Genomic DNA, 24,023 nt, shown 5'->3' with positions numbered 1-24,023 from the left:
CCACGCAAGGGCTCACATCAAAAGGACGGCGCAACCAGATCCATATACGGGCTACGCAAGCGCGCTCCAGTATGCAATACAACACAACAAACATCCGAACACCACGGTACACCCAAATACAGGGGTGCCGTACACCCCCTATGTTTCACCGATGAGGTGCTGGACCATGAATTTCCAGAGGGATTCAAACCCATAAACATAGAGGCATACGACAGAACAACAGACCCCGGGGTCTGGATTGACGACTATATCCTCCATATCCACATGGCTTGAGTAGACGATCTCCACGCCATCAAGTACTTACCCCTCAAGCTCAAAGGGCCAGCTCGGCACTAGCTTAAAAGCCTCCCCAAAAACTCCATTGGAAGCTGGGAAGAGCTCGAAGACGCCTTTCGGGCAAATTTTCAAGGGACCTATGTCCGACCACCAGATGCAGATGATCTAAGTCATATAACTCAACAGCCTGGAGAGTCGGCCCGAAACCTTTGGAACAGGTTCCTCACTAAGAAGAACCAAATAGTAGACTGTCCAGACGCTGAAGCCTTAGCAGCTTTCAAGCACAGCGTTCGAGACGAATGGCTCGCCATACACCTCGGCCAAGAAAATCCGAGAACAATGGCAGCATTAACAAGCCTCATGACCCGCTTTTGTGCGGGTGAGGACAGTTGGTTAGCCTGATGCAGCACCAGCGACCCAAGTACATCCGAAGTCAGGGACGGAAACGGGAAATCACGACGCAGCAAAAACAAGCGTCGGAATAAAGAAGACAGCCCGAAGAGCACGGCGGTAAACGCCGGATTCAGAAGCTCCCGACCAGGTCAGCAAAAGCCATCCTCCAAAGGCAACAGAGACGAACTGTCCGGCCTAAACAAGATTCTGGACCAAATATGTCAGATCCATAGTACCCCCGACAAACCTGCAAATCATACCCATAGAGAATGTTGGGTCTTCAAGCAGTCCGGCAAGCGCAACGCCGAACATAAGGGGCAGGATACACCAAGCGAAGACGAGGACGAGCCTCGCAAGCAAAGCACTGGGGAACGAAGAAATTCTCACCAGAAGTCAAAACAGTCAACGTGTTACATGTAATAAAGGGGAGAAACAAAGCGACACTCCCGGAGACACATGCCCCAGGGCCTATCGCCGTAGAATTCTGCCACTGGTCGTCCCAACCGATCACTTTTGACCATCGGGATTACTCAGCAAGTGTCTGGCGTGTAGGATGGGTTGCCTTGGTACTAGACCCAATAATTGACGGATACCACCTCACACAAGTTCTGATGGACGGCGGTAGCAGTTTAAACCTGATATATCAGGACACAGTACGCAACATGGGGATAGACCCAGCAAAAATTAGCCATAGCAATACTACCTTTAAAGGAGTAACGCTAGGCTCAGAGGCCCATTGCACGGGCTCCCTGCTACTAGAGGTTATATTCGGCTTTCCCGGTAACTTCCGCAGCGAAAAGTTAACCTTCCACATCGCTCCGTTCCAAAGTGGCTATCAAGCTCTACTCGAACGTGAAGCTTTCGCTCGCTTCAACGCAATACCGCATTACGCTTCTCTTATGCTTAAGATGCCCGGTCCACACGACATCATTATGGTAAATGGAAACATTGAGCATTCCTTGCGCGTGGAAGACCGTGCGGCTGCCTTGACAGCCGCACGCTAAACGGCATCACCAACTGAAGCATCTGACAGGTCGTTAAGACCACGGACACGGTTAGACGAGTCCGGTGCAGTTATATGTAATCGATACAGGTTTGATGGCTATACCCCTATTACAATACAAGGGGATGAACGCGCGTAAACAAGGGGCAATTAGGCTCAACTTTACTCATCTTGAACTGTATATATTTTCTTTAGTACAACCTACCTTTTTGCACAACTTTTCAACTAAGTTCCTCTCTTTTACAGATGACCATCGTGCTACACCCGTCTAGGATACGGCACAATGAAGACACAGGCGCAGACGTGCAGCAGGGACCCGTTCCAAGGATTCTTTTTAGATTAAGACCTTGCGTAAACCTTTTTTACTGTCTCTTGTTGATACACATCCCCCGGATTCTCGGTACAATGGAGAAGGATGCCGACGTACTGGCATGTGGCCACGTCAGAATATTGCACGTACCTGGACACCAGGGGCTTATTACACAGGGCACTGTTTAGGCCCGGTTTACACCATAAAAGATCGAATACCTTAGGAGTGTTCGGCGTCGCGAGTTTGGCCTTATATGCATCAGCTCCGAATCATGTCTTTGGTCAAATGTTGGGTTTACCCGGCTACTGTGTTTTGCTGCCTTATGTTCTGCTCTATCGGCTAAGGCGGCACCAGGAGAACTACTGCGATTGTGCCCTGGTTCATCCAGACGAGCACCTCAGTACAGAAAGCCGAAAACTGACTGTCATGATATAGCGTGAGACCGGTCAACCACTCGATGACCTACCGAAATCTTCGGGATTCCTTCGCCTTAATGAAGGCCTGTTTCCTGGCCAGGCATGTACGCACCCCGAATTCGGATGAGTGCGGAGCCACCAGGGGCTATATAGTAGCCCCACTGTCAAACTCGCTGGCTAAGTGAAAGTGTTAAAGCATTATAGTCCGGTTGCCTAGTTCGTTGCGCTATCACCTCCTTAATGGACCAAGACGTTGGATCAAGTGTGAACATGCGTCTTCTGCGAACACCCCCGCATTATATGCATGGGGGCTGAAGCCGACGACTGCAATCTTTCAGGTTATATACATATATACATAAACGGCCGCACAGGAGGCATCACAATACTTTCGGGAAAAAGTATAAATAGAGCCTTGATAAACTTAATAAAACATTATTTTTACAATGGGAATACATGTCATTCAAACATAATATTCTTCGAGCACTAGGCCTCTATCGAACGAGCGCCTTCGAGAACTTCTTCAAAATAGTGCTCGGCAGCCACTCGGCCTATGGCCGAACCCTGCGCCGCGACAGTGGTGGCATCCATCTCTGCCCAGTATGTTTTGACACGGGCAAGGGCCATCCGCGAGCCTTCTATGCACACCGACCTCTTCAACGCATTAATGTGCGGCATCGCACCAAGGAACTGCTGCACCAAACTAAAATAGTTGTTCGGCTTTGGCCTTTCCGGCCACAGATGATCCACAACAGACCTCATGGCGAGTCAGGACAATCTATTTAGCTCGGCCCGTTCGGCAAGCTGATCAGCCAATGGAAGCGGACGCTCTGGAACATTAAATTGTCACCGGAATAGCTTGTCCACTTCACGATCTGTTTGATCTCGGAAGTATTCGGCCGCATGGACAACAGTCGCCGCCAAGTCCAGATATGCGTCCGCCGAACTCCACAGCCGATCCAGACGGGCATACTGAGGATCTCCAAACTTCCTCCGCAGCATGAAGGGTTTCCCAGCCGCGATATCCTCGGCTTGACGCAGCTCCTCCTTCTTCGCTCTCATCGCAGAGCGGGTGTCTTTGGTCGCCATCGTGGCCTTTTCCAGGTCTGTCGCCTTCGCTCGGTTTTCTTCTTCAAGAAGCTGGCAATGGTCGGCAGTGTCTTTTAACTTTACAGCCATCTTGGCCATTTTCTCTTTGCTCTCACAATGCGTGGCCTTTTCGGCTCTTAACTCTTTGGCCGCCTTTAAAGCGGCCGCACTACTACTCCTTGCTTGCTCCTTGGCTCGGGCAAGCTCCGCCCGAAGGGCCTCCACGGTGGCAGCTCCATCTGCAGTCACAACATATTAAAGATACTGGCATCATGCTGCTCTTATTATGTGACGATCACCAGAAAAATCACTCACCATGTGCCTCGTCAAGCCGCTTGTTGACAAGCACAATGTCGGCATCTGCCGCATCCAGGTGTCGTTTTAGTACGGCAAACCCATCAGTCCGGCTGGCCATCGGAGCTTCAACCACCTGCACATAAAGGCGGTATGGTCAATTATTGGGACTACGATCCTCTATTTGCCACCATTCTCGATGACAACCAGAGTCTCAGGGGCTACTATCTACACAGAGCACACCTTAAAATGTGCGGTACTGTCTAAAAAATACATCATTTCACGTACCTCAAAACCCGTCAGTAGACTCATAAAGGCCTCATGCAACCCGCTTTCGGCAGACGAAATCCTTTCAACCACCGTACTCATCAACATACGGTGCTCTTCTGAGATAGCTGCTCGCTCTAGCAGATTCCTCAGTACGTCCGACCGCATACTAGACGGTGTCGGACTCTTTTGGTTGCTCTCTTCAAGAGCTGGATACTGGGGACTTCGGGTGGCCATAGGATTGTCTTCTAGTCTCGCGGGATCCGGAGAGACCCTCCGCGACGACACTTCAAGGTCGCCCGCTTCTTGAGCAGGGGAGTCTGGGGGAGGCGTTTCACTCTCCATCATCTCCGGAAGAAGATCCCCCGAAGAAGAGCTCTGCTGAGAAGGGCTAAGATCCGAACTGCAAGATAAATGCTTCGGTTATTTTCCTCAGAAGTAAGGTAGGATATCTTCACTATTAAGTACTTTTTAATTACTTACAGCTCGTTAGAGGGCTGATCCCCCCCGTGCATTGTGCGGCTAGAGCACCCTCCGAGGCAGGATCCTCTGGTGGAGATTTCTTCTCTAGTTTGGAAACCTTGGTTTCTGGATCTTCAGAGGTAGTCCTCTTCCTTCCCCGGGGCGAGAGAATGTCAGATTCTTCCCCTGGGTTGTCCTCCCTCACGGAGACGCTCATTCTCTTGGTTGGAATAGGTAGCGGTGGAGGCCCGCTTTCTCCCTCTTTATTCACCCCTTCATCTTCCGTCGAGGGCACCAGGCAAGGTGCTGGCTCGAGCATCTTTTCCAGCACCGGATTGTCCAAGCCTTCAGGAAGGGGGCCGAACACTGGATCATCTTTGCCTTTGTTACCCAGTCCTGGTCAAAGAGCGATTCTTCAGAATGATGTCATGATAAAGAAAAGGACAGTGTATGCGGCCATGGGATTACTTACTTGGGCCGCGGTGCGGTTGCTGCTCAGGCCCACATCTTTGGTAGTGTCTGGACACTCTATCTGGGGTCCGAAGAACGATTTGTAGATCTCCTCGTGCGTTAGGCCGAGGAAATTCTGAATAGTGTGCGGTCCTTCCGGGTTGAATTCCCACATGCGGAGGGCCGGCGTTTGCAAGGCTGGACTCGACGAACCAGCATGACTTGCATCACCATAACCAGACTGAAATCTCCCTCGAAGAGATCTCAGATGCGGCTCTGCAGTATGGGCACGTCCTTGGCTGGGCCCTAGCTCAGCCCCCTGCTGATCCATGACATCAGTTGTGGTGGAGGGCCCGAGCGGAAGGTGGGGGCGGCTACCCACTTGGCACTTCGGGGAGCCGTGACGTAAAACCACTCTCGTTGCCACAGTCCGGACACCTCTGGAAAGGAGCCCTTCGGCCATGGAGCGCCAGCAATTTTGCTTATTAGAGCACCTCCGCACGCTGCGTACTGCCCCTCGACCATCTTCGGCTTCACATCAAAGGTCTTGAGCCACAGGCCGAAGTGAGGGGTAATGCGGAGGAAGGCCTCACAAACGACAATAAATGACGATATGTGAAGGAGGGAACCGGGGCTAGATCGTGAAAATCCAGCCCGTAACAGAACATAAGACCCCTAACAAAAGGATCCAGAGCGAGGCCTAGTCCTCGGAGGAAGTGGGAGACGAACACAACGCTCTCATTGGGTTCGAGAGTGGGGATGACCTGCCCTCGGGCGGGCAGCCTATGCGAAATTTCGGCGGTCAGGTATCTGGCCTCCCTCAACTTCTTGATATCCTCCTCCGTGACGGAGGAAGGCATCCACCGGCCTTAAAGGCTGGAACCGGACATGATTTAAGGTCCAAAGCACCTGACCTGGGCTTTGGGTGTTAGAACTCGAGGCGGGGGAAGGATTCGATTGAGCGCGGGAGGGAAGAAGTAAAAGCCTTGTCCCTTTATAAAGAGGGTGAATATCAAGCGTCCTCCTCGTGACCGTTTGGGACTTGCCTAAAATCTAGGAGTCCTAGGCGCGGTTGGGTTACCCACGTCCGTATTAATGAGAATCTCGTAATAAGGGGAACATGATCTCTGCTCTGACAAGACGTGTCGCATTATGTGAGGGGCCGGTTAAGGAATAATTACCAGGCCATGGCATGATGTCATGCTGCCAAAACGTGTCGGCAGATTGGATTTGTGGAAATATTATTCTCTCTACGGTGGTATGTGGAACTTATTTTGCAGGGTCGGACACTATCCTTGTATTCAAATTCTTCTGTGGTGTATTCGGAGGAGGAACCCGCCTTGCAATGCCGAAGACAACACTGCGGGCCGGACTCATCGTCATTGAAGCCTGGTTCAGGGGCTACTGAGGGAGTCCTGGATTAGGGGGTCTCCGGACAGCCGGACTATATCCTTTGGCCGGACTGTTGGACTATGAAGATACAAGATTGAAGACTTTGTCCCGTGTCCGGATGGGACTCTACTTGGCGTGGAAGGCAAGCTAGGCAATACGAATATGTATATCTCCTCCTTTGTAACCGACCTTGTGTAACCCTAGCCCCCTCCGGTGTCTATATAAACCGGAGGGTTTTAGTCCATAGGACAACAGACAATCATACCATAGGCTAGCTTCTAGGGTTTAGCCTCTCCGATCTCGTGGTAGATCAACTCTTGTACTACACATATTATTAAGAATAATCAAGCAGGACGTAGGATTTTACCTCCATCAAGAGGGCCCGAACCTGGGTAAAACATCATATCCCCTGCCTCCTGTTACCATCCGCCTTAGACGCACAGTTCGGGACCCCCTACCCGAGATCCGCCGGTTTTGACACCGACAAAGGCCATCACGGAACTTCTCCTGACTGCGTGCATTAGTTACAATGTGTTCTTCAGCATAGCGGGACAAGTCCAGAAACTCCCGCTGATAAGCTTCCACAATTTTGTTGCCTTGGGTGAGGCTGCGGAACTCGCGCTTCTTCCGATCCATGACTCCCTGAGGAATGAAGCGAGCACGGAAGGCAGCTTGGAAGTCTGGCCAGGTGATGATTGTTCCAACCGGCAGGGTACGCCTATGGCTGTCCCACCATTGAGCAGCGGGTCCCTTCAAGAAGAAGGAAGCAAAGGTGACATAGCTGGCAGGGGCTACATTAGCCGACTCCATCTCATGGGTGATGTCACGGAGCCAGTCATCAGCATCTAGAGGCTGAGTTGAGCTGCGGTACACAGTTGGGTTGAGACGCATGAAATCCTGCAGAGTCACTTGGGTTGGCTGCTGGTTCATATTGGGGCGAGGAAACTGAGCCATAATATTCTCCATGAACTGGCGATTCAGCTCCAACTGTTGCATCATCCCAGCCATGTACTCAGGCGGGGGTGGGGGAGGGTTACCACGACCACGACCACCTAGTCTAACCGTCCTGCTAATATATAACAGGAGTAGTTCAGCATTGAGAATTGTAAGGAAAGGAATCATTCATGATGAAACATGCTTAATGAAAGGAACACGATAGATACTACTTAGTAGTTGGCATAGCTTACAAAAGAGATCATGCATAGAGTTCGATACACAGAGTTCAGTATACAGACTAAGAACATCATAGGCGGCACATAGGCTCGCGGCGAATGTATCTAACACTAACAAGCAAGCCTATATCAGTCCCAGGAGGAACTGTGGAGGTAGGTGTAGCCTGACAGCTGGTAGTGACACACAGGGAAGACCTCCACGCGAGTAGCCAGGGGTCCGCGGATACTCTGGTGCGGAACCCGATGCGCAGGTGGCAGGAGAGGACCAAGTGCGGGAGAGTAGCCTCCCACATCTGGCCAGCCGACACCCTGGGGCATCACGGTCCTGGCAGGGTAGATCGCAGAACATGACAGATCACCAGATCGGACAGAGGGGTGCAACAGTGTCAGAGCACGGTACAGGTGCTGACGGGTGGTGTACAACTCGTGGCGAAGAGCTCGGTTAGCTCTATCCGGCCCATCGGCATGCAGAACCAGGTTCTGATGATAGAAGGGCTCTCGGGTGACAGTGGAGTAGGCAGCAGTGTAGTATCCCTCCGCACCAACATCGGATGCGATAGCAATGTGCCTGAAGGGGGAGGTGTCCAACTCCTGGTACTCTCCATGAAGACGTGTCAGAGCAGCATAAGCAGCATCGTGGACCACCATATCAATAGTCACTCCAACACCATGAGCAGTGTGCAGCACGATAGTGGAGTCATACTCCCGAGAGTAGAGGTGGACGATGGCACGGTACTGCTCCTGGTTGAAGTCCTGGTACTCCTCGTAGACAGTGTACTTAGGGTGCCAGCGATAACCTAGATAGGTCATCATCCCAACCAACACAGCAGGTGATCCTGAGGCACCAATGGCCGTCGTGTGGTGCACGACCTGTCTCGTGGGTTCCATCTGAAAACAAAAATGTTTTCATAGGAGTCAAATGACAATGTGAATAATGTCAAATACTACTCTAAAGAATAACTAGGGCTTATCCAACTTTGGGGTGAACGTGGTCACGGGGTCCTAATGCTAGAGTTAGTAAAAATCGTTTAACTCGAATAGAAGAGAGTTCAGAGTCCCAGAGTAAGGATCGAGGAGTAAAAGATCCTAATACCACCCAGATGGTGACGTGGGCACGTAAGGCACAAAGCCATGTTAGTAAAAGTTTTTGTAATGTCTAGACTCGACTTCGGCCAAGGAGTGTGGAAGGGGGATTCCTACAGGCAGTCGGCTCTGATACCAACTTGTGACGCCCCGATTCAATCGTACACTAATCATACATGCAAACATGTACGATCAAGATCAGGGACTCACGGGAAGATATCACAACACAACACTACAAATAAAATAAGCCATACAAGCATCATATTACAAGCCAGGGGCCTCGAGGGCTCGAATACAAGAGCTCGATCATAGACGAGTCAGCAGAAGCAACAATATTTGAGTACAGACATAAGTTAAACAAGTTTACCTTAAGAAGGCTAGCACAAACTGGGATACAGATCGAAAGAGACGCAGGCCTCCTGCCTAGGATCCTCCTAAACTACTCCTGGTCGTCGTCAGCGGGCTGCACGTAGTAGTAGGCGCCTCTCGAGTAGTAGTAGTCGTCATCGACAGTGGCGTCTGGCTCCTGGGCTCCAACGTCTGGTCGCAGCAATCGGGTATAGAAAGGGGGAAAGGAGGGAGCAAAGCAACCGTGAGTACTCATCCAAAGTACTCGCAAGCAAGGAGCTACACTACATATGTATGCATTGGTATCAAATGGAATAAGGGTATCATATGTGGACTGAACTGCAGAATGTCGGAATAAGAGGGGGATAGCTAATCCTTTCGAAGACTACGCTTCTGGTAAGCTCCATCTTGCAGCAGGAGAAGAGAGTAGATGGTAAGTTCACCAAGTAGCATCGTGTAGCATAATCCTAACCGATGATCCTCCCTTCGTCGCCCTGTGAGAGAGCGATCACCGGTTGTATCTGGCACTTGGAAGGGTGTGTTTTATTAAGTATCCGGTTCTAGTTGTCATAAGGTCAAGGTACAACTCCGGGTCATCCTTTTACTGAGGGACACGGCTATTCGAATAGATCAACTTCCCTGCAGGGGTGCACCACATTTCCCAACACGCTCGATCCCCTTTGTCCGGACACACTTTCCTGGGTCATGCCCGGCCTTAGAAGATCAACACGTCGCAGCCCTACCTAGTCACAACAGAGAGGTCAGCACGCCGGTCTAAATCCTATGGCGCAGGGGTCTGGGCCCATCGCCCTTTGCACACCTGCACATTGCGAACGCGGCCGGAGAGCAGACCTAGCAACCTCCATTATAAATGAAGTTGCGTTACACGGTCCAACCCGACACGCGTCGCTCAGTCGCTGACGTCAAGAAGGGTTCGGCTGATACCACGACGTCGAGTGCCCATAACTGTCCCCGCGTAGATGGTTAGTGCGTATAGGCCAGTAGCCAGACTCAGATCAAATACCAAGATCTCGTTAAGCGTGTTATTTTGAAATAACCACGGACACCGACAAGGGCCAGGCCCACCTCTCTCCTAGGTGGTCTCAACCTGCCCTGTTGCTCCGCCACAAAGTAACAGTCGGGGGCCTTCGGGAACTCAGGCCCACCTCTACCGGGATGGAGCCACCTGCCCCTTCAGCCCCCAACATTGGAATCACTCGCGGGTACTCCTACGAGCCAACCTGACTTTAATCACCACCTATATAGCATGTATATATGTATAAGAATATAGCTGTGATCACCTCCCGAGTGATCATGCCCCGATAGTATAGCATGGCAGACGGACAAGAAGGTAGGGTCACTAATGATAAACTAGCATCCTATACTAAGCATTTAGGATTGCACGTAAGGTATCAACAGCTGTAGCAACAATGACAGGCTATGCATCAGAATATGATTAACGGAAAGTAGTAACATGCTACACTACTCTAATGCAAGCAGTAGAGAGAAGAGTAGGCGATATCCAGTGATCAAAGGGGGGGCTTGCCTGGTTGCTCTGGCAAGAGAGAGGGGTCGTCAACACCGTAGTCGTACTGGGTAGCAGCGGTATCGGTCTCGGTGTCTAGCGAGAGAAGAGGGGGAAGAAACAATAAATATAATACTAACAAATGCATGACGATGCATGACATGACAAAGCGTGATGCTAGGTGTGCCCTAACGCGGTACGAGGTGGTACCGGTGAAGGGGGAAAACATCCGGGAAAGTATTCCCGGTGTTTCGCGTTTTCAGACAGATGAATCGGAGGGGGAAAGTTGCGTGTTTGCTATGCTAGGGATGCGTGGCGGATGAACGGGCTGCGTATCCAGATTCATCTCATCGTTCTGAGCAACTTTCATGTACAAAGTTTTTCCATCCGAGCTATGGTTTATTTTATATTAATTTTTAAAAGATTTAATTTAATTTTAGAATTTATTTAATTAATTTAAACCAACATTATCCAGAATAGTGTTTGCTGACGTCATCATGATGTCAGCATGACGTCAGCAGTTGACCTGGTCAACCTGACATGTGGGTCCCGCATGTCATTGTCTAACTAACTAACTAACTGTTTAATTAGATTAATTAGCAGGTTAATTTGGTTTAATAGTTAGTTAACAGAATTAATTAATTAATTAATTAATTAATTATATTATTAATTATTTATTTATTATATATATTTTATCTTTTTTAAACGTCCTGGGGGTGGGCCCCGGCTGTCATTGGGCCAGGGGCCCTAATGGGCATGGGTGCTAGCGGGCGCGGGTGCTGGGAAACCAGGGCTTCGCCCCGGTGGTGCAGGCGCATGCGGCGGGACGCCGGAGCGCGCGGCCCAGGGGGAGCAGCGGGCGGCGCCGGCGGAGGGCTGCGCGCGCGTGGGCCGGCAAGGCCACCGCAGCGCCGGCGAGGCGGGGCCAGGCGCGCGCCGAGCGGCGAGCAGGCAGCAGAGGCGTCGGGGCGTGGCCAGCGAGCTGCAGAGCAGCGGCCGCGAGCGAGCGGAAGGGAGGCACGGGGTCGGTGGGCGAGGCGAGCGCGGTGAATGGGCGAAGGTCGCGAGGGGCGGGGGGCGGCGCAGCCGCAGTAGCAGCAGCTGCTGCAACAGAGCAGCAGCAGCAGCGGGAGGGGGTTGCGGGTGGTGGCCGCGGGGTGCGCGCGGGCGCGAGAGGAGGAGAGGCCAAGGGCGCGCGCGCGCGAGGGCTGCAGCCGGGGCAGAGCAGAGCCGCGACAGCAGTAGGCGCGAGTGCGCGCGGGCGAGCAGGGGGGCGAGGCGACGATGGCCTTGCCTGGCAGCGACAGGGGCGAGGCGGGGCTCGGGTGCGTGTGTACGGCAGCAGGCGGGCGCGAGGCATGGTGACAGGGACGACGGGGACGCAGGGGATGAGGCGACGAGGGCGCCCCTCTCCCGATCCGATCGAGAGAGGGGGAAGGCGATATTTCGGGGGAGTGGGGGTGTCGGTGGGGAATGGGTCTCACTGGTTGGGAGGATAAGGGGAAAGGGGGGAGGCCGCAGCTGGGCCGGCCGGGCAGCCTGGTGGCCTGTTGGGTCGTGGCCCGACCTCAATTAAACCTCATGTTTGGATATTTTAGTGCTATTTGAGCCCAAAGTAGCTCTAATTCATGGATCCAAACAAGGCCATTATAGCACGAAAGCATTCGTAGTGCAACTTTCGGGCATTTCCTATTTAGCGCCACAGGCGCCGGTTTTAGTTGTTTCGAGGCGACGAGGGCGCCCCTCTCCCGATCCGATCGAGAGAGGGGGAAGGCGATATTTCGGGGGAGTGGGGGTGTCGGTGGGGAATGGGTCTCACTGGTTGGGAGGATAAGGGGAAAGGGGGGAGGCCGCAGCTGGGCCGGCCGGGCAGCCTGGTGGCCTGTTGGGTCGTGGCCCGATCTCAATTAAACCTCATGTTTGGATATTTTAGTGCTATTTGAGCCCAAAGTAGCTCTAATTCATGGATCCAAACAAGGCCATTATAGCACGAAAGCATTCGTAGTGCAACTTTCGGGCATTTCCTATTTAGCGCCACAGGCGCCGGTTTTAGTTGTTTCTAAAGGTTCTTTTAGTCTGTCTTTAATCCTGAAAAAACAAATGCGCACTGCTTGCGATTCGAACTCGCGACCCACCTTTCCTACTTGGGATAGTGCAACCATCGCGCCAGCTAACTAGGATACATCAAAATTGTACTTTCTCATTGTTGTATTCTTTATTTTCCCTATTTCCTTTCCTTTTTCTTTTTTTCTTTACCATTTTCTGTTTTTATTTTTTCCCTCCTGGTTCATTGAATTCTTTGCAAATATGTAAACTTTTCTTTTAAATCCGATGGACTTTTCCTGAAATCCGCTGAACTTTTTTCCAAATCGATGAACCTTTTTTCAAATTCGGTGGCCTTTTTTGAAAATTGGTGAACTTACTTTATAAGTTTGGTGAACTTTTTTTTAAAATTCGATGAACTTTTTTCAAATTTGGTGAACTTTTTTCTGAATTCAATGAACTTTTTTCAAATTTGATGAACTTTTTTCTAAAATTCGATGAACTTTTTTCTAAAATTCGATGAACTTTTTTCAAATTCGGTGAACTTTTTCAAATTTGGTGAACTTTTTTTCCAAATTCGATGAACTTTTTTCGCATTTCATGAACTTTTTTCCAAAATCAATGAACTTCTTTCACATTTTTGTGAAATTTTTTCAAAATCATGAATTTTTTCAAATAGATGATCTTTTCTTATCATATTGGATGAACTTTTTCAAGATTTGATGAACTTTCTTTCATAAAAAATATAAAAACATTAGTTGTACTACGTAATAAATAACGCGCATACAATAGTTCTTAAAGATTTTGTGTTGCTCTTAGTCATAGTCGTCTAGAGGGCATAGTGGTTAGCTGAACCACGGATCAAAGCAGCGACCTGAGTTCGAGTCCTTATGCTTGCAAGTTTCTTGCGAAACTTTTTCGGACCGGTCTAGCCGGCGGCCGGGCGCTCGGTGCCGCGTGTCGAAATTCAGATCTTGTAAACCGCGTGTCGAAATTCAGATTTGTTTTCATCGTTGTAACCCTCGCGGCGTGCTTTTCAAAAGTAGATCATGGTTGCTAGACTACAATCTTATAGGAAGTTGAATCATGCAGATCCAAAAACTGATTTTACAAAAAGTTGCACGATGTATTATTAAAGTTGCACAATACAGTACTAAAGTTGCACCATATAGCATCAAAGTTGGCATCAAAATTTTTTTGTCGAAACATGCTCATGCTGGATCTAGTTTCAAAGATCTCGTCGCAAGAGTTCCAGCAGTGAAAACAGATCTGAATTCCGACGCGCGGTTTGAAAGATATGACTTTTTAAAATTTAAAACTCTGAAATGAATATGCGTGGATCCGTTCAGTTCGAAATGGAGTAATCAGTGTGAACACGTTTAATGCTAACAGCCACATGCATTAGAAGACGAAAAAATTAACAGCCACATGCATGTGAAACGCGGCCGCTCCATTCAACAAAATAGTGCGTATGCGCTTTTTAGATTTTAGAAACTTTTTCCACGAAAACAGCTTCCGCGCTGGTGCATTCGTGGGCCGGCCCACTTGGCTTTGCTGTAGGCGCCGGTTGACGTTCGCGGCGCCGAACTGAATACGAGCTCCCCAACTTTCGTCATGTTACACGTTTTTTCAACTTTCTAACATTGCCCTCGCTTCGCCACTCCTTACACATTTTTTTCATCGGATTTGCCTATTTCTGACGGCAGCCTGATTCTGCACGACGGCTGCTGGTTTCTGCCCTATGTTGGACCTGTATTTCCTCACAAATAGATGACCAGTATATGATATCAGTGTAAGTTATTATTGACATTGCACCCAATCAAATATTTACACACATTGTCTAAGCTACACAGACCCTTCAGATGAAATTACAAAGGATACAAAGTAGCCCGGGCAGCGTGTAACGAAGAACGTTAAAAATGAATCCTGAGAAGCAAGAGCGTCGCGATACTGATTGTCGCTAGGAGCTCAGCAAAACCCTAAGAATGCCCATGTGGATCTTACTCCAAGAGATCTCATCATGCATCCTCACCACCGATGAATTCTCATGGCGAATTCAGGAAAACCCGAAGGATGCTCGAGCAGGTCCTACAGCTAAAGATCTCATCCTGCATCCTTGCCACCAATGAATTCTCCGGTAGCATCCCAAGGCCTAGCTTCGAAAGATTTCCCGATCATACTCCTCTTCTTGTTTACTGTCCCGTCGTCACGCGCGTACTCGGGGAAATAGTCCAGGAAAGATTTACTTCCAAGAGAATACACTCCTTCGAACAGGAACTCCGTCACCAAATCCTGAATATCAAAGCAATAAGTAACTCTGCAAATAACATGAATTGGGTGTGTGTAAATAACTAAATATAGTGAATATCGCAGGAAGAGAAACCTTGGCATGGCTTTCACCAATCAACTTCTTCAGAAGTGGAAACCCAGGATCCTACCCATAGACAAGGCACGACATTAGTGGAAGATGCTCTGTGGCAGCTGCTTTAACAAATGATAATATCTAATGGCAGTCCTAATTTGGCGCAAGTAACAGTGTAATGACAAATAGTCAATGAATATAACTTTCTCCGCATGGGTTTTATGAAAAATACAAACCTTTTCAGCCCTCCATGTGAGATATCTATGTTGCGCTTCTCTGTTACGAACAACTTTCGTTGTGTCATTCTCTTCAGTTGCTTGATCCGTTAACTGAAGCCAAACCTGCGTCATCAGAAACATGAGAAAACAGAGCATGATACTTGAAATTGCATGTCTGGCACAACAGTTCAGAAATTTAATAAAGCAATCGTGAATACCTTATAGTAATCCAGCAAAGCTGAATATAGAACATGATGGTTGCGTTCAGTGGGCTCAAATATAGTCCAGATCACGATTGGAGAGAAGAATCTCAGAGATTCGCTCGTAATCTTGCCACCCCATGGCAGAAGCTGCATTTTCTCTAAATAAAGATAACACTCTATGTATAAAGCTAATAGAAAAAGACTGGGGTAATGCATTTGGGTGAAGGATAAGATCCAAGTACCTCACTATACTTCTGCATAAGGGGCATCAAATTCCTGTAGTATTTATCTTTGTAATCCTTGTCTTCAGTTATATCGTATAGCGGATTGAGGTCCCTGCAAGTAATTCAAATAGTTCTTTCAGGCCATTATTCATATTCTAGTTTAACCATAGTAAATAAGTCTTGAATGGCATACATATCATGGCACTTACAAGACAACGATACTCTGTGCAGGAGTCGTAAAAGCGTTGGCACAAAATATAGGAAGATCGTATTCAGGTTCAGAGAAAGCAGCAAAGTCGAGAACCTGCATGGGCATATGCATTATAAGTATAGCTTGGTGGATCATAAGCCTCGATAAATGAAATCCTCAATGACACTCCCTTGTCCCTTCAGTCATAAACTGAGTGATGAAACAGAGATAAGAGATTTCAAAAGGAAAATATCACCACTGATTCGACTGTACGATATTCATAGAACAAATGAAACCTGTAATATTATGGAACTTCAGATGTAATCAGATAGAACAAATTAAAGCTGTAATATTCAGATATAATCAACTTCACATGTACACCCATCTTTCAGTTCATAGCCTTCTGGGATAGTTGTTGGAGGGTTTTGGACAAGTGAACTTGGAGATGAAGTACCTGAACCGAGTTTTTCTTCTCAACTGTCAAGCTGCGAAGCAGTCTGATCTTGGGGGCACTCAAGGAGAGAGCGTCCAAAACAGCAGCATCGTCGTTGGCTCGTATGAGCCTGAACTTTTCCTGGGAGCATGACACAGGACAAAATCATCTTCTGTAATGACAAATGTGACTGGCGTCAGCCGACATCACAGGATACCTACACTTTAAGATGTTCTAGATGGACAATTGCATAAAAAAAATGCCTATACCAGACTCGGAGACTGACCCTCAACGGCTTAACTAGTCAATAATTATAAGTATATCTGAAGAAATAAGGCTCGTGCTTGGGGTCATTGTTTACAGGAGATCCTGGGCGTCAGACAAAGACCAAGCACCGAAATTCAGCCGGCACTAGTGCGACATCACAACAGTACTGATTTTGCTTCTCTGTTATAGACTGAATTTTCAGTTAGCAGGCGCATCTGAATTCGTGGAGCTAACGGGCTAGCATCGACACCTGTATGAAGTTACAGCTTTGCTAGTCACCTCGAGCAGACAGAGCATGCTCGCCAGCGCAGCGTGAACCGAACCAGGACATTGCAAGGTGGCAAGGAAAGAGGAACAGGGAGCTCAGCAAGGCGAGCAAGGGAAGGGAAGCAGTAGGACATGAACCAACCTGCGAGGGGTGGGGTGTGAGGGCGGTGCGGAGGCGGGTCTGCTCCAGCGCGGTGCGGACGAACCTCTGGTACGACGAGCCGGCGCCCAGCACTCCGGCGCCGCCGCCGCCGCTCATCCCCTCTGCTCCTTCCCCTCCCAGCCCAGTTGCTACAGTCCACTGCGGTGTGCGAGGCATGGATGAGAGGGGAGAGGCGAGGACACGTGGGAGGGATTCCCCATCGATCCATCCATCCAACCAACCAACCCATGCTGCACGCATCTTGATGTAATAATGCAGTTTCTTTTTTCCCAAAGAAGAAAGCAACTTGCAGAAACTTGGCCACTTGCCAGTACTACGTCAGGTTACAAATAACACATAGCCCCGCAGTAGACCCTAATTGTAACAGGATCCTTGTTGCAAGAGCATCTTGGCCAAGCCCATTGCCGTTGCAACAGGATCCTTGTTGCAAAAAGCATTGTAAAATTTGCGGAGCACGCACCATTGATGGTGGGTGGGGAGCTCGCGGCATAAATGAAGGGAGTCAAGAGGAGGAGGGCAAGAGAGGGGGACAAGCTTGATGAGCTCCGGGTATATTTGGGGGTAGCAAAGACCAACTCTTATGCCTGTCCCCGGTCTGAATCAGAGGAGGAGAGATCAGGGAAAACACCTGCAACAGTTCATGGCGGTCGATGCTATAAGAGCGGGGTGGTGAATGACAAAGGCTTGTTGCAAAGGGTGTGCTGGGAGAGGAGAGGGATAGCTGGAGGGAAGAGGAAGCTTCACGTTGATCTTCCCCACGGGGGCACGTGACGCCCGAAGGAGATGGACGTAGTTTTGTTTTCAGTCAGGTGATTTGAAGCGCTGTCGTGTAAATAAACACACATTTAAGCAGGTATAAAATGTAAGACGGTTTTTATTGCCTATGCAAAAAAAAAAGTCTTACATTTCGGTACAAAGGAAGTAGATCACATGAGGCGGAACCAAATCTTCTTGCCTAGGAGTATTCTGCTTAGGGAGAGCGCAGTTCCACCACCGGCCAGCGGGATGCTGCAACCACTACAACAATGTTATCTGTCCATTTCCAAGGGAATATTCCCTGCTTTCCTCATCACTCGCTAGGCCATGTTCCATCGCTGCTTACACCATTAGTCCATTACCATTACTATAGTATACTAAACTCTGAAGAATTATGCTCTACGATACGATCAGTAAGAATGTCTTGACACTCAAGAATATAATCCGATCGAGTATGTTGGTCACTGGGCAGAAACATTCAGATTCTGGATTCTCGCTTTAAACAAGTGCAAGTGCCGCTTCTCCCGTGTTTGAGTATGCTCCACTATGCTCGGCAAGCGTACATGGCTCGTTCGAAACTTAAAACCGAAGAACCTTTGTACTGGCATCTATTCCGGAAGGCAAAGCGCATCACAAGTTCAGAAAATACCGGACAGGAAAAATGCATCCCAAAGTTCAGGTTCAGAGAGAGCAGCAAAGTCAAGAACCTCCATGGGCATCAGCAGATATAATTATAGGAGTCCTACACTTTCAGGCATTCTAGACAATGGACAATTGCATACAAAATCTCTATACGTAGGAGCATGTTTCTTTGTTCGCCAGACACTTACTTACACGGCGGTGGCCGAGAGTGATGTCTGAACTCTCACTAGTCAATAATATGTCTGTTTATTCGTCTGTCGTTTCAGATGACAGAATAGCAGCATTCACATTGGAGATGAACCAAACCGAGAATCATAGGCTAAAACTCACGTCACAAACCAACTAACAGCAGCCAATCTGAAGAAATTAGGCTTCTGCTTGCTAGCTGATGATGTATTGTGTGTTGTTTTCAGAGCCTTTTGTAATGGATGCCATAACTTTCTCTGCTGGCTGTTGGTACTTAGCTTTCATCGCGTGTTTAACACTGATGTGGATTCATTTTCTCCTAAAAATAAGGCCCGTACTCGGGGTCATTGTTTACGAGAGATTCCTTCAGACTCCAGACACCAGGCACCAAAATTCAGCAGATAACCAAAATAAAAAATAAAAAAATCAGCAGGTAGCAGCGAGACCTGGCACACTCCGCTCCACCTGATGCTGCTGCCCACAGCGGTGCAAGCAGAGCATATGGTTGAGTGAGACGGGCGGAGCGGGGCGAAGCAGGTGCAGGTGTAGAGCCGGGCCGGGCCGGGTAACTGGCCCAGTACAAGCAGCACGCATCTCAGCGCAATGCATCTTTTCTTAGTGGTACGTTATTTGTTTTTTTCCCTGCTTATATGCTTAATCCACTTACAGCAGTCTGCGGATTAGAATAAAACTGTGAAGCGCGAGACCAAATCTTGCAGCTATTCTTCTGCTACTAGCCAGATAAACTACTAGGAATGAGGTACTTGGAGAGAAGTTCCACCACCGACCCCCCGCTGTGATGCTGCAATCAATCATTGCGGCATTGTTTACCACAGTTTGATCAGCAGCTGCCCCTTTCCTCGAGAATATTCCCGGCCTCGCTCCACTGTCAGTGGCTGCGAGCCCATGTTCCAAGCTTGATGCTAACACTACTGACAAAATAATCTCAAAGATATATATATTTCCCAGATCGGTAAGAATGTTTCGACACTGAGCACCAGGTTAGGACAAGACTATTCGGAGGGTTCAGGTCCTGGAATCTCTCGGTTAAAAAAATGCAAGTGCTGGGTTTACTAGTGCCCCACTATGCTTGGGCTGGCGTGCAGCACCCGTTTGGAAGCACGAGGCACAGGGATTCCAAATCGGAGTGGCATCCTGCAACGGCACTGTAGAAATTTCCACCCTCGAACAAAGTCTATGCGAGTGCAGTCGTGCATTGTACTACGCCTGATGTGTAGCGCACGCAGTACATATATTTCAACAGCAAAAAAAAGAGTAGTCTGAACCCACAAGACGAAGACCCTCTTGGACGCAACTGAAAACCCAAACAAGAAGACGAGCTGAACCGACGGGCGAAGAATTATATGGCGCCGCAGTTTCCAGGTTATGAGCGTCCATACGTCCAGATTCCCAACAGAAACACAGATCCAGACATCCAAATCATGATTTCTGGTCCTCAGACGTCACCACCCACAGCTCACAAACGCGTGAAAAGAGGTTGAAACCGAAAGCAGAGATGACAAGAACAATATGGCAAAAGAGTCGATTAACCGGCAACCTCACCAATTCCATTATATCTCAGATCTTTAGATAATCGCGAGACAATTATTCGCGAGAGATTTCTGGTTATTACGTACTCGGCACCACCAAGAAGACAAAGAAACAAAGAATCTACTAACGCACGTACGCTCTAATGCCCGCCCTTTAATCCTTGAATTATGTACACTTAATTCCCACTTAATCTGCACCGCACGCGAGAGGAAGGAGCGAGGAAGGCGTGGACGAAATCAATCTGTCCGCGGACGACAACGGATTGAATCCAAGAAGAGGGAGGACGGATCAGGCCATCTTGGCAGCGAAGCCGGCGGCCATCATGACCTTGAACTCGTCGAAGGAGATGAGGCCGTCGCCGTTCTTGTCGACGCCCTCGATCATGCGCCGGCACTGCTGGACCGTGGCCTTCTCGCCGAGGCCGTGGAGCACGTGCGCCAGCTCCGCGGCCGAGATGTCGCCGCTGCCGTCCGCGTCGAACACCTTGAAGGCGAGCCGCAGGTCCTCCTCGTCGTCGCCGGGCGCCGTGGCGTTGAGCGCCGCGAACTCCTCCAGGCTGATGAAGCCGTCGCCGTCCGCGTCCGCCTCGAACATCATGCGGGTCAGCTCGTCCTCGGTGGCCGCGTGGCCCAGGCTCTCGAAGAGGGCGGCCAGCTCCGGCCGCGAGATCCGGCCGTCGCCGTTGGCGTCGAACTTGCGGAAGACCCGCTCCATCTCCTCCTCCGCCGACCGCGCCGGGGACCCGATGGCCTGCCGGCTCTCCTCCTGCTGCTCCTCCCGGGGAGGAGTCGTCGGCGGCGACGCGGAGCGCGACTTGGAGGAGGAGCGGCGGCGGAACAGGGCCGGCATCTTCATCTTGCCCATCGCCGTCGACGTCTACTTAGCGGCGCTAGCAACGAGGAAACTCTTCTTGGCTTCGGTTCGCTCGATTCGATCGATGGCGTGCTCTGCGGTGGTTGCAGGTTGGTTCCAGAGGGAGACGTGGTGTATTTATACACAGAGGAGGAGGAGCCACCATTGGAGGGAGGAAGGAGCGGAGGAAGGTGCGCGTGGTCTCTGACGGTGGGCCCCGTCGCGGACAGTGAGAGGGGAGGCCCGGTCCCGCACGCGTCAATTCCATCGCGGCTTACCGTATTACGCCAACGGCCGTGATGACCGTGTCCACGACTCATCCCCTTCTTGTGTTGCGGAATTCTTTTCTGATCCGCACGGCCGCACGGTAGATGCACAGGGCCAAGGTAGGTCTCTTTCGCCGCGCCGGCGAGTCACTCCCCTCTGCAACTTAACTCCGGCGAAAGTTTCAAAATGAAAAAAAGAACTGACTCCGGCGAATGTTGGTCCTCGTCTCGACCCATGACCGGCGAGCACGCTCGGTCCATGGCCGATAGTTTGCCACGCTTCATTTGTGGTTTCGTACATCGGCACATAGCCAATAGTTTCTTTTTTTTTTGAGAAAGACATAGCCAATAGTTTGCCACGCTTCATTCGTGGCAATCCACAAACTAGACGGATAAATTAGTCAACACAAGTGCGGCAACATTTGAGTAAAATATGAGGGTAGTATGTCAATAATATTCCTTAAAAGAACATGTTAGATGACTTGCAGCCGCGTACGTCAAATCTGACCCCACAAATGTTCGTTTCCACAACCCGGATACCTCAATTATGAATCCTCAAATCCATACAATTTTCTTCTTAATGAACACACATATCTCGTGTTGGTTACTTGAGAGAAGAATCTGACACATTTGCGGAAAAGTTTAGCGCGAAGAAATGAACATGTTGTTACGCTTCTTGCTCGGACATTCCTAGGTACCACACGTCACATTTATTATGGTATGTTAGAGCATCTACAACCACGCATCAAAAACTGGGCCTCTCTACGGCTATGAACAATGCCCGATCATCCCTCGAATGTCCGCGTCCACATCCATATCCCCTATATCCACCCCCTGAATTCCATGCAATACATACAATGTGAATAACACAATGTAGATCGACATATACATAGTATTCACATCTAGGACCAGACATAGAAAATTTTAAATTAACAAGTTCGACATATCTACATTAAAAAATATGGTAGCAAACTAAGAGGGGATGTCGGGTACCACTGCCTCCTCGCCGGACCCTTCCCTTAGCGTCTCCGGAGGCGGAGCCATTCCCCTACCAGAGGGGATGCCAGAGAGACGTCGGGCGGCGCAGGCTTGCTCCTTGGCAAGGTGCAGGCTCTCGTCTCATCGGCGGCCTTCTTCTGAGTGAACCACTCGGACTCCTCGATGGCTAGCCGCATTGAAGCGACAACTTTGCGGCGGCAAGCGTCCATCTTGACCAAGATGAAGGATCGGTGGAGCCCTTCGTCGAGGAGCTTCTCCTACGAGTCTGAGGGCACCTAGACGGCCTTGGTCTGGTACGACCCACATCCGGAATGGCTTGATGTGGACTTTGCCGCTCTTTGTCGGGCGTAGCGAGGCGCCCTTCCCTCTGATTGTTGTGGCGCGGACGACACATGCTGGTAGTGCGGGCACGAGCACCCACTGCCGGCCCGGGGTTGGGGAAGCAGCTTCCGAAGGGGACGACCACGAAGCTCGACATGTCGGGGCCGAATGAGACGGGTTGACATGGTCGACTGCCCATCTTGCCCACTATCGAGGATGGGCAATGTCTAGCCGCGATAGAGGATGGGCAATGCAGAGCATGAGCTCCTCGTCTTCTAGGGCTTCGCTTCCATAGTCCTTGTTCAAGAGCCCGTCCCAGTGGATGGAGCCAGATTCACTGTTGCAGCCGGGCATGCTGGAGGGAGGGGAGAAAATAGGCAGTGGAATCGGAGCCATCGATATTCGAGAAGAGTGGACTGCTAGGCATTGGTCCGAGGCGGGGTAGGCTAGCGAGGACGGGATCCGATATGGCTGTCGCATCCCGACTACCCTGCATATGGGCTAGGTATGCGGGGTACCGGACAGCTCGAACGTATAGGGACGGTTTGAGGGGTCCGGTTGAGTGGCCAAATCGTGACTGGGTAGTGAACCAACACATATTCAAACATTATACCAGTGGATTCACATGTGGGATGTGGCATATACTCCCTCTGTCTCATAATGTAAGATATTTTTTTAAACTACACTAGTGACAAAAAACGTCTTATATTATAGGATAGAGGGAGTAGCTCATATTTTGCTTGCCCAGTTAAGATGTCTTTTTAAAATTTCCCGCAAAAAATGTGTTCATTTTTAAATTTGTACGGACATAGCGTTTTTTTTTCAAAAAAAAATGCAGTGGGGCGATCAGGAGCAGTACTTGCCTCCAATAAAACACCCAGAAGTCACACAAACGTCGTGACTTGAACACAAAGTCACGTGCAAGATGTACTACTTGCTGCTCCTAACAAGATACGAGGACACGCCTAACATGAAAAAGGCAGTACCCGAACCCGAGAATCATGCTATGCGCATGACTGTGTGGACCACGGTAGTATCATCCACGCGCAAATGTTCATGTGGGTACGGGTACATGGCAAGAAAAGCATTTCTTGCGGTGGTGGTGCACGTTTAATTCCCCCATTAGTCCATAGACCTTTCGTGCTCTACCCTGCGTGCTCTGTTAGGTTGCTTTAGTTGCTCCTGCTAAGTATACTAGCATGAATATATATAGCACCAAATGTTTGGCACGGAGAGAGAGCGCTCGTGTAGAATTGCTCTTTCGGGCCGCAACGGTTTTGTGGACTCGTCACGACGCGCTTTGCACTTGGTCACGTGCACGCATTCTGCACCGTAGTCTCGTGAGAGCTAGGTGCCCTACTTTGGAGTATTAACGTCTTCCGTCGGTTTACCAGCGGTACGATCCTACTTATGCTCCACGCAGCAGGTTTTCTCCCAGATCACTAATTAACCATGTCTGTGCTTATAGATATCCGTTTGGCTAATGGATTATTGTCGATCTGCGCATGCAGACTTACTATTTTTCTTCTTGCATAAGCAAATACCATTGACGAACCATTGACGATGCATGGAGTAGGATGCCGGCGAGAGCACGCACACGTAC

At 49.6% G+C, this 24,023-nt stretch overlaps 2 protein-coding genes across 2 annotated transcripts; both read right to left on the bottom strand.

Moving 5' to 3' along the window:
* Positions 1-14,307: 14,307 nt before the first annotated feature.
* LOC123059393 (phytochromobilin:ferredoxin oxidoreductase, chloroplastic) lies at positions 14,308-17,017 on the bottom strand. The gene is made up of 8 exons (XM_044481973.1): positions 16,827-17,017; positions 16,172-16,291; positions 15,737-15,831; positions 15,546-15,639; positions 15,319-15,450; positions 15,119-15,223; positions 14,904-14,954; positions 14,308-14,812 (listed from the first exon to the last, which is right to left on the bottom strand). Exons 1-8 carry the CDS (start codon positions 17,001-17,003, stop codon positions 14,624-14,626), a joined length of 963 nt encoding a protein of 320 aa, XP_044337908.1. The 5' UTR covers positions 17,004-17,017; the 3' UTR covers positions 14,308-14,623.
* Positions 17,018-19,977: 2,960 nt separating this feature from the next.
* Positions 19,978-20,959, bottom strand: LOC123063455 (probable calcium-binding protein CML10). The gene has a single exon (XM_044487247.1). The coding sequence runs from the start codon at positions 20,844-20,846 to the stop codon at positions 20,271-20,273; it is 576 nt and encodes a 191-aa protein (XP_044343182.1). The 5' UTR covers positions 20,847-20,959; the 3' UTR covers positions 19,978-20,270.
* Between the last annotated feature and the right edge of the window lie 3,064 nt (positions 20,960-24,023).

This window comes from Triticum aestivum, chromosome 3A (assembly GCF_018294505.1).
Source record: "Triticum aestivum cultivar Chinese Spring chromosome 3A, IWGSC CS RefSeq v2.1, whole genome shotgun sequence".
NCBI classification, from domain to species: domain Eukaryota; kingdom Viridiplantae; phylum Streptophyta; class Magnoliopsida; order Poales; family Poaceae; genus Triticum; species Triticum aestivum.
Note: the sequence above shows the minus strand (reverse complement) of the source record. Positions and strands in the feature narration are given on the sequence as shown.

Coding starts and splice junctions, on each gene's coding strand:
- LOC123059393 (XM_044481973.1), bottom strand. CDS start 17,003: ATGCCTCGCACACCGCAGTGGACTGTAGCAACTGGGCTGGGAGGGGAA. Junction 15,224..15,318: donor CTTTGCTGGATTACTATAAG/GTATTCACGATT, acceptor CTGATGACGCAG/GTTTGGCTTCAGTTAACGGA. Junction 14,955..15,118: donor TCACATGGAGGGCTGAAAAG/GTTTGTATTTTT, acceptor GTCTATGGGTAG/GATCCTGGGTTTCCACTTCT.
- LOC123063455 (XM_044487247.1), bottom strand. CDS start 20,846: ATGGGCAAGATGAAGATGCCGGCCCTGTTCCGCCGCCGCTCCTCCTCC.